Here is a 10913-nt window from a genome sequence, read left to right as displayed (position 1 = left end):
CAGCGCAGAGTAACGCGTCGTGTGTGTGTGTGTGTGTGTGTGTGTGTGAGGGGAACAGGGCCACATCACAGGAGAGTGAACTGCCTGTCAGAAATCATAGCACGTCAGCGGTCTTAACTGCGGCTTGTGTACTGCATCATCACTGTGTCTGTCATGCGACTCTGCTGCCCTTTCGGGCTTGCACTGATGGTAAAACTAACGACATTATTAACTGTCTGGATATTTACTTTGAAAGCTGACGCTCGCGATTATGATAAGGGGCGTTACATTTCCAACGCGTGCTTGTGGTGTTCGGCCAATCACAATGCACTGGGTCAGCTGGCCAATCAGAGCAGACTGCGCTTGTCAAAGGAGGGGGCTTTGTAGAAAACGACGTGTTTGAGAGAGGCGGGGCATAGAGGACCTGCAATAATGTACAGTATTTGAAAAATAATAATGTTTTAATGTTTTTTGAACAATAAAGCATGTCAACATATTCTGTTACACCAAATAATTATCTTTAAAATAGCATCATATGACCCCATTATGTAAAATCCACCACAGTGTGTATGCTAACTATATGTTGTTTTGTTATTATAAGACAGCTACATGTACCAAAATGCTTCTAATTAAAAACTCAATTAGAGTACCATGATGGGGCTCTAATTACATGGAATTTGAAATGTACATGCACTATTGTCTTAACATTGAAACTCAAGCAAACACTTGCACATCAGTGACAGCTGGAGCAAAACTGGTTTTATAACACAAAAATATGAGATTGTCTCATAACAACAATAATCAATAATCCCATGAGTACAACTACAACCTGAAAATAGTAAGATAACGGTGTTTCCGTTTAATATGAAAGGCTCCAGGCCTGCTGATACATGTGAGGGCTGTACCCTTCACCACAGCAAAAAGTCACCAAACTCGTAATGTGGCTTAAAGCTTTAATTTAGAAACAACTTTAATCGCTATGGTGTTACATCCCTATAGCTTTCTTCCCTAAAAGGTTCACTTCTTATTACTTTAAGCCTGACTACAACTGTACTACTCTTGCAATGATGTGGTTGACTTGCATATCACTAAAAATATATTTTTTTATTAAGAAAGTGTTTCTAAATGTTACAGATAATTAGTGTGTGACTGATATTTATCAACTTAATGTGTTATGTTTTTTCAATATTGAGTCCAACAATAAATAGCAGCAAATGATCTTAACAATATGCACAAATATAAAACGTAACTATTAGAATAGACCAAAACGAAGATGAAAATGTGACTAGCAACAAGTTTATGAATAAATATACACACACACATACATATATATATATATATATATATATATATACTCATTATGCATATTATTTTGAGATATAATAATGTGGTATAGTTAATGTGTCAAACAGCAAAAATAAGAATTGTGAGGGCTGTACCCTTCACCACAGCAAAAAGTCACCAAACTCGTAATGTGGCTTAAAGCTTTAATTTAGAAACAACTTTAATCGCTATGGTGTTACATCCCTATAGCTTTCTTCCCTAAAAGGTTCACTTCTTATTACTTTAAGCCTGACTACAACTGTACTACTCTTGCAATGATGTGGTTGAATTGCATATCACTAAAAATATATTTTTTTATTAAGAAAGTGTTTCTAAATGTTACAGATAATTAGTGTGTGACTGATATTTTTTATCAACTTAATGTGTTATGTTTTTTCAATATTGAGTCCAACAATAAATAGCAGCAAATGATCTTAACAATATGCACAAATATAAAACGTAACTATTAGAATAGACCAAAACGAAGATGAAAATGTGACTAGCAACAAGTTTATGAATAAATATACACACACACATACATATATATATATATATATATATATATATATATATACTCATTATGCTTATTATTTTTAGATATAATAATGTGGTATAGTTAATGTGTCAAACAGCAAAAATAAGAATTTTTCAGACACACTAATCTGCATCATATCTGTAATAGAAAAAGCAATATTGGTCCATCTCTAATGAATGTAGGAGCAAATCTCAGGTCATTCGGTGAAACATTAACGTCCATTTTGGGCCATTATGGCGATATATTGAAATCAAACAACTAATTATAATAGCCAGAACTCAAAGGACATCCAAAAACGACCACTCATTGTTAAAGACATGCAGTGGCCATTAACAATAACCAATAACATAATCACAAACTGGCATGACTGCAAGCACAAACCTGATAATATTTCTTGATAATACCTCATTAGACTCGGTTTATTCATCCCAATCCTTTGCAGATATCAGTCCTGACAACAATAAATGTGGCTATGCAAAAATGCTCCTGTCTTGTACACTGGTTGTGAATGGCATCTACCTGCATGAATGCTCAAAGTACAGACTTCTCTCATCTCTTACACACGCCACTCCCATTCCTCCTGCTTCAGACAACATGCAGTTTTTGAAGAGTTACGACTCAGACACAAATGTATATATATATATATATATATATATATATATATATATATATATATATATATATATATATATATATACTCATTATGCATATTATTTTGAGATATAATAATGTGGTATAGTTAATGTGTCAAACAGCAAAAATAAGAATTTTTCAGACACATCAACATATTTCATATCTGTAATAGAAAAAGCAATATTGGTCCATCTCTAATGAATGTAGGAGCAAATCTCAGGTCATTCGGTGAAACATTAACGTCCATTTTGGGCCATTATGGCGATATATTGAAATCAAACAACTAATTATAATAGCCAGAACTCAAAGGACATCCAAAAACGACCACTCATTGTTAAAGACATGCAGTGGCCATTAACAATAACCAATAACATAATCACAAACTGGCATGACTGCAAGCACAAACCTGATAATATTTCTTGATAATACCTCATTAGACTCGGTTTATTCATCCCAATCCTTTGCAGATATCAGTCCTGACAACAATAAATGTGGCTATGCAAAAATGCTCCTGTCTTGTACACTGGTTGTGAATGGCATCTACCTGCATGAATGCTCAAAGTACAGACTTCTCTCATCTCTTACACACGCCACTCCCATTCCTCCTGCTTCAGACAACATGCAGTTTTTGAAGAGTTACGACTGAATAGAGTTGTCATGTGCTCGACAGCAGCACTGCACCATAACATCCTAAAATGCAGTGACAATGAGGCTCATCTGACACTAGACAACCTGCAAAAGACGCAGCTCGAGTTACATACGGACATTTACCCGTTTGTCATTATAAAAGTGATCAAACCGTGACACTTACTTGCCAATGACCTCGCACAGCTCGTAAACATCTTCAAAGAGCACGTCGTCGTCGGCCATGGTCCAACAAGACCGGGGAATTTACACTCCCCCCAAAAATCCGTCCAAACGGTAAATATCAGAGGATTAACCGTTACAGCGTAGATACTTCAGAGTACCTGGAATGTGCGGCGAAAAGAAACGCTGACAGCCGACGTTATCGCTCTCCAAATTCCGATAAACAAAAAAATGATTGATTCCTTTCGGTTTTAAGGGGAAAAAAATATCCGTTGATGGTTCGGTTGAAGCGGGCGGACAGAAGTGAGCGCTCGGTCCGTTTGACTCACTCTGCCCCACCTTCCCTTCCCTCTCTCCCGGCCCCCTTAATCCCGCCACTCGAGGCTGAGGTAATTCAAACGTTAAAAACAACTCCAAAATGATCGCTGTTGAAGTCAAGGACACAAGTGGGTTAAATCTTCTAAACGCTAAACTAACTCGATTCTGTCGAGCCCAAAAAAAGAACTACACACCGTTTCTGTGATTAAAAAAAACGTAGGCTGTTATTAAAGTGCGCAGTTCAGTTGATTCTACTCATTCTTCCCACGCGCAGGGCTTCACTGAAACGCGCGAGGCTTTTCCCTTGCTCGCTCACGCTGGCTGCAGTTGCTCTAGTTCCCCCTCATAACTCCAGCGCTGCTGCTCCCAGCGTCCAGAAAACCCAAACTCCTCCCACTCAAGGTTATGAAACTGGATTGCTTTACGCCATAATGGCTCCGACAGGACTTTTGTATTCCTGCATAACCCAGCACTACTGTTTGAGCCGAAATGACGACCAGGCTTTTTAGAGTTTGTCAGCCAAACTGGCAGTTTCTTAATACGGTGCTAAATGCGAAACGTTAATCAAATTAAACAGCTTTTTGAAACATTTTATTTACTAGTTTGGCTATACGTCAATATAGTAATGTACACTATATTAATGTAATAATAAAAGTATCTGAAAAATGATTAAAAGGGATGTTCTTTTTAACTCAATTTTTTTATTAAAATGCAAAATACTTTATTGCCATGATTGTTGTACGTTCAATATTACTAAAGCATTGCGTACATAATAAAAAGCACTCAAATGAATAATAATAATAATTATTATTATTATATATAAATTAGAAATCTCATTGCAACCATATAATCCAAATCTAATCCTTTATGTATTTATTTACTTACTTTCTTACTTACAATGTATACTAATGTGTCATTTTGTTATTTTTTAATAATTGCCGAATTAAATAAAAAATAAAATAATAAAATAAAATGAATGGTTGTAATACAGAGTTAAATATTACATAAATATACATTTTATTGGGATACCAAGGTGTATTTGTAGTCCAATATAAGAAAGCTGACTTAAGGTTTGCAATGAAGGACAATTGAAATGCATTACTCTGGGTTTTGTCTGCACTTTTTACATTAGTGCCTTTGAATTACTGCATTGATTTCTGTAGCTGATGATTGGTGGGATACACTTGAGCTAATTGGATTTTGTACACTGAATCCATTCATTCAGTCTAGAATTCATTCTCAATGTAAATGTATAGTCTGAGTCCTTAAAAACAGTTGAATCATAGCCTTATTGATGTTGGCATAAAGGCAGCTGACTCCGCTGCAGTGATTTTCAAAGATGAAACTACTAATTCACACACAGACATACACAGTCACACACAGTCACACACACACAAAATGACCACATGACTGCATGTATTTTTCTGTCTAAAATGCTAAAATGTATCAGCTTATACTGCCATCACTGATTTAGGCTAAATGTCAAACTGTTACTTTTTTAATGTGGACACTGAGTTTGAAATTATTATACATCAGTTTGACAACACTGAAAGGTAGCTGTTTTTCAAACAATGCATTTCAGGCACTATGAGTGTGATTGACAGAGGATATTTGGTATCCTCAGGTGCATTTGATATCCTTTCCCTGGCCAATGATAGCAGGTGAATGGCAGAAAGAGTGACATTGTGTGTGTTCCAGAGTCTGAGCTCCTGAGTGACTTTGCACCACAGTGCAATCAATCACTGTTCCCTTTCATGGGAACTTCGAACTGCATCCTCTAGGGGTCACTATGGGGAACGCCTAGTCGTAACCCTGTCTGAAGCATACATTGAAAAAACACCAACATCACCTTGGCCGGTGACAGCTATGACGTCACTACCGGTTGGTGTATAGTATAAATAGGCGCCGGGAGAACACATCATCCTCTTCTTCGTCTTCATTGACTGTTTTGTTTGAAGTGTGCATTTCTGTGGTAAGAGCGATCTCTATTCATATCATTATGGCGAGCACTAGCAAAGCATTTAGAGGATGTGTGCATCCGTGTTGTCATTGTTTAACATCTGATGACACACACGATCTATGCGTTATTTGTTTGGGCGAAGAGCATGCACTCGATGTCTCCGAGGGGGCAATCTGCGTGAACCGATGAAAAAGCTCTGCTCTCGTTTGTCTGCTTCCCGCGATTCAGGACCCGCCACTGCTGAGGCACGGAGGAGAATGAGCTTGTGGGGATCGCAGGTGGATCTGGCCGATGAGTTTGAAGAGGGGTTCCGTGAAGCGGGCGAAGAAAGTGACGTCACGAGGTCATCTCGATGAACGTTATTTTTCTGGCCATAACCCTCCAGCTCAGGTGAGCCTTCTTATCTTCCTGTTTTCCATACAGAGATTGAGAAGGAATGGAGAAGGCAATTTTTCCTCACGCATCCATCGATTCCAGCATACGAGTTATGCCAACATCGAGGCGATGCGCGAAAGCGGTTATGAGAAGATGCCGCTATAGAGAGACGATGGCCAGCTATCTCTCTTTGGGTGAGACGTCCTCTCTTAAGACTCCCTCCTTGACATCTTGCTCAGATGCCAGGGCATACGCAGCAGCAGTAGGTCGGGCTGTCGCTTCATTGCACACGATGGTGATGCTCCAAGCATATCAGGCTGACCTGCTGAAAGACCTGGATAAAGGCGAGGGCCTTTCTCCTGATGAGGTAGCTGAGTGCGCCGCACCACGGATCTCGCTCTCCATGTTACTAAGCAGGCCGCCTCTGCTAGCGGCAGGTCAATGGCGGCTATGGTGACGGAGGGACATCTGTGGGTGAACCTAGCAGATATCGGGAAAAAAGAGAGGGGCTTTCTTCTCGATGCACCGGTTTCGCCTTCTGTATTTTTGGTACCTCCGTTGAGATGGTGGTCGAGAAGTTCAGGGAGGCAAAGGCGTGCTCAGCGGCCTTCACGAAGGTCCAGGTCTGAGCCCGAACAACCCAGGGGTCCTGGCCCGTCTCGGTTTGAGGATCAGAGACGGGCACAGAAGGCTAGTGTCACGGCTTGCGCTCCTCCCCGACCCACGGGTAAGGGTATGAAGAATCGCGGGTCAAAGGAAGGTAGGTAAAAAACCTAAGGGATGTGATCCAGACAGGGCATCAGCGCTTTTGTTTGGATCAGAGTGATACCTCAGTATCTACTCATTTCCTTTGATATTGACAAAAAATAATATTTCAATATTTTCTGTGATTTTATCAATAATTAGACGATATTTTGCTGAGTGTGTTATTGTGCTGATATTTTAAGGACTACCGAGGACAGCTGACTCCTAACGTTTTTGATATTCTTCATATTCTGTGTGCGGGTCAGTTTACAGCAGTGATAGAAATGTATCTTTTCCAATAAGTTTATATTGATTTTTTTTACTTTTATGGGCGTTTTTACCTTTTATAAAGCCATTTTTTTCTAAATGTGTACATCATCTTTTGAGTCAAATTCTTACATTTAATCAGTCAATTATAATAATAATAATATATTTAGGCTGTTACTAAACAAATGAAATCAGTATCAATAAAATTAATCTTTGCAGAAATTGCATATGAAGTGGCATTTAGATGCATTTACACATGTTAATGCAGCTTAGAGGGACATGGAATGCTTTAGCCTGCAGTTACAAACGCATAAATAATGTTTTGATATTTAAAACATGAAATGTTGAATAGTGATATTTGAAATTATTTAAAAAATGAAAAGATACTTTAAATGTGAAATTAAAACCGCCAGTAGGTGGCAGCAAGTCACTGTTAAGTGAGTTATTGCGATTGAACCGAATCATTTACACAGTTGATTCATTCAGAAACAAAACAAAGTCATGTTGCTCAGAGACGCAAACCAGTACTGTGGCTGTGTTTGGAATGTTTTTTTTGTTGGCGAAATAGCACAGAAATAGTGCAAAAACAGCCAATATGGTGTCTAAAACATAAGTCTCTTGATATTAACTTATTGTTTATTGAACTGTTGTATAAAATAAATATCACATTTGTAACTATGCTGATTTTTTAAAGAAAAAATTGCACTCTTCGTGTGATATTGATTAACTATATGAATTTATATAAATTTTCTGCCTCCTTATCTTGAATTATGTGATCATTCTTAATGCATATTAATAGACTGAATCATGCAGTGAAAGAGCGCACTATAAATGCGCACGCGCACTAAATCCTGTGTTGGTCTAACCAGACTTCATCACGTTGCGTATGCACGCCTCTGTAGGTGTGTTTTGTTTAGCTTTTGCAATATACTCGATAATGTCATGATGTCTCACGAGTTCAGTATTTGTGCTAAACCTGCACAGATTTGGCTTGCATGAACTTCCCCAAGAAATTAATGAGTGAACATAATTTACGAAAAGTAACCCGCCAAATTGGCTAGTGATTTGACAGCGTTACCCGCCACAGCTAATTTTTACCCGCAGTTGGCGGGTGTTAATTTCAAACCCTGTGTATATATATATGTATATGTGTGTGTATTTAATGCGCTGGTGGTTGTGTGTATAATCCTTCTGCTAGTTTTCTTTGCAGTGTTTCCCCGGGACCTGTGTGTTTCTGTCCTTTTCTAGGGTAGGTCCTCGGTGAGCACCCCCTCTGTTGGATTCAGAAACCGGGTGCTCGACTTGCAGTGTTTATTTCACTCGTCGATATATGTCCAGACGGTACGATAAGCCGGGTTTCGGTTTCATACTTCCTGGATTATGCGGCCAGGTCACAGGCTTCTGCGGAAGCCTTCTTGATCATTAGGCCCCTGCAAAAAGTTCCTGGACGTCCGGGCGGGGCTTATGCTTTCAGGCTGCCCTGTCTGGTCTACCTTATCTAGGTCGCCCTGAGGGGCCTCCCGATCACCAGGATATCCCCTCTTGCTGAGGCATCAAGCGGGAAGTATAGGTGGCATTTGCGAGAGCCTTCTTGTGTAATGCGGTCTCAGGCAGTGCTCCCCTCAGGGCTCCACTCAACTAGTGTGTCTCTGTCGACACACTCTGGAAGCATCGCTCCCCTCACCATTGAGGGTAATTGTGAGCATGGTGCTTTCTTTCGAGCGTTTAATTCTCTCTGAGGAGTTGGGTTCCTCGCTCCATGGGCTGTTCTCGTGGTAGTGCTGAGCAGTGCTCCCCTTTTATCAAAGGGTTACCTTAAAAGTTATGAGCACGCTACTCCTTCTGTATTCTGAGTTTTTTGGCTAGCTTGCAGTACACTTAACCTTCTGATTCTAACAATCACGCTGTAGGTCGAGCCCCCCCTCTCGCTGAGAGCTGGGTTTGTGCTCCCTCAGCTAAGGTAAATTACTGCTAGCCGTTCCAGCATTGGAACATGCTGTAGGTCGAGCTCCCTCTCGTTTGAGAGCTGGATATTTGCTCCCTCAGCTACAGATTTACTGCTAGACACTCCAGCATTATAAACCTTAGATCGAGTTGATGACTTCTCAAACATAGCATTTTGGGATGCACCATTTCCATCTATGGGCTGCTCTTTCAGAGTGCCACGAGAACCCCTTAGAACGGTATTTTTAAAATCCATGTTATGGTAAGTGTGCACGTGAAGTCTTTGTACACTTTCTAGAATCCACACTGTGGTAAGTTCGCACGCTAGTATTCCTGATTCCAAGCCTTGAGCTCTACCCCGGGCCCAGGAGTTCTGGCCCTAACAGGTAAGTTTTTGGGCCTAGGCCTTTGGCCATAGGGAATAATGTCACTGACAGCCGTCTAATGTCCCAGGGGCAACTCCCATGGCAATATGGTAGAGTTGGTACTTAGTGCTCGCCATGGTTTCTGGCATGCACTCCCCTCAGCATGGTGGCGTGGGTATACCGTTGCCCATAGTGACCCCTAGAGGACGCAGTTCGAAGTTCCCATGAAAGGGAACGTCTCAGGTTATGTATGTAGAGACACTGCGTCCTCTAGGTTTCTTGCCATGCTTCGGACGCAAGCTTCAGACGAAGAAGACTATATACTATAGTCGCACCGGTAGTGACGTCATGGCTGTCGCCGGCCAACGTGTTGTTGGTATTTTTTCAATGTATGCTTCAGACACGGGTCACGACGAGGCGTTCCCCATAGCGACCCCTAGAGAAAGCAGTGTCTCGTTCCCTACTCAGGGAACCATGGTTACATACGTAACCAGAGACGTTTTGTTTTATATGCTTGTGTAAATCTCACAAAACACAAACATACTGTCACTGAGTCCTCTATTTGTAATATCACTGCCATGAAGTTGTCTTGTCTGAATCAGGAGAGAAATATGCACAGATCAAGTACCATTTATAAGTGAAAACAGTTCAAAACAGTTCTAAACAAATATGTCTGTGGATTTTGATGTGACAGGTTTGGACTTTTTTCCTTGAGGATGTGTTATTATGAATTATGGACTCATATTTTGGCCAGAAGCAATGGTTTAAAGTTAAAACGTCTTAATGATGGATATGTTTCTTACAAACATGCAGCTTATCACTTCACAAAACATGAACTGATGGACTGGAGTCTTGTGGATTGTGGATGGATTATCGTGATGTTTTTATCAGCTGTTTAAACTCATTCTGACGGCACCCATTCACTGCAGAGGCTTCATTGGTGAGCAAGTAATATAATGCTAAATTTCTCCAAATCTGTTCTGATGGTTTAACAAACTCATCTAAATTTTGGATGACCTGAGGGTGAGTCAATTTTCTGAACTATTCTTTTAACCGAACTGAGTAAAGGTCTATAGAATTAGACGTGCCAGAGTCTTTCGGATGAGACGTTAAACTGAGGTCCTGACTCTCTGTGGTCATTAAAAATCCCATGGCACTTCTCGTAAAGAGTAGAGGTATAACCCTGGTGTCCTGGCCAAATTGTCCCCCTGGCCTTTGTCAATCATGGCCTCCAAATAATCCCCATCCACTTGATTGGCTTTATGACTCTCTCTCCTCTCCACCTGTAGCTGGTGTGTGGTGAGCGCACTGGCACCGTTGTCCTGTGGCTGCCATCGCATCATCCAAGTGGATGCTTGCACACTGGTGGTGGTTGAGGAGAGACCCCCTCATGAATGTAAAGTGCTTTGGGTGTACAACAATACACAATAAAGAGCTATATAAAATACATCACTCATTCATTCATTCATTCAGAGTAACTCAAATGTCTTTCTGTAACTTTATGCAAATATGTAGTGTTTGGAGTGCATGAAAGAGAAGCCGGTAGATCCAACTGATAAGTCTATTTATTTTGCTTTCTTAACAATGCACAATTTATTTACATTTAACACTATTTTTCCTAACAGTTTAGATTTACATGATCCTCCTAAGCCTAAAGAATGCC

At 40.2% G+C, this 10913-nt stretch overlaps 1 protein-coding gene across 1 annotated transcript in view; it reads right to left on the bottom strand.

Moving 5' to 3' along the window:
* Positions 1-3952, bottom strand: part of LOC107595872 (peripheral plasma membrane protein CASK-like) — a 245711-nt gene extending 241759 nt beyond the window's left edge. Inside the window, exon 1 of the mRNA XM_016286457.1 lies at positions 3282-3952. Within this exon, the coding sequence (XP_016141943.1) occupies positions 3282-3340 (59 nt within the window). The 5' untranslated portion in view covers positions 3341-3952. The remainder of the gene's footprint in view (positions 1-3281) is intronic.
* Positions 3953-10913: the final 6961 nt, after the last annotated feature.

The sequence above is a fragment of the Sinocyclocheilus grahami genome, unplaced genomic scaffold, assembly GCF_001515645.1.
Source record: "Sinocyclocheilus grahami isolate Dianchi unplaced genomic scaffold, SAMN03320097.WGS_v1.1 scaffold209.1, whole genome shotgun sequence".
Classification (NCBI taxonomy): Eukaryota; Metazoa; Chordata; class Actinopteri; order Cypriniformes; family Cyprinidae; genus Sinocyclocheilus; species Sinocyclocheilus grahami.
Note: the sequence above shows the minus strand (reverse complement) of the source record. Positions and strands in the feature narration are given on the sequence as shown.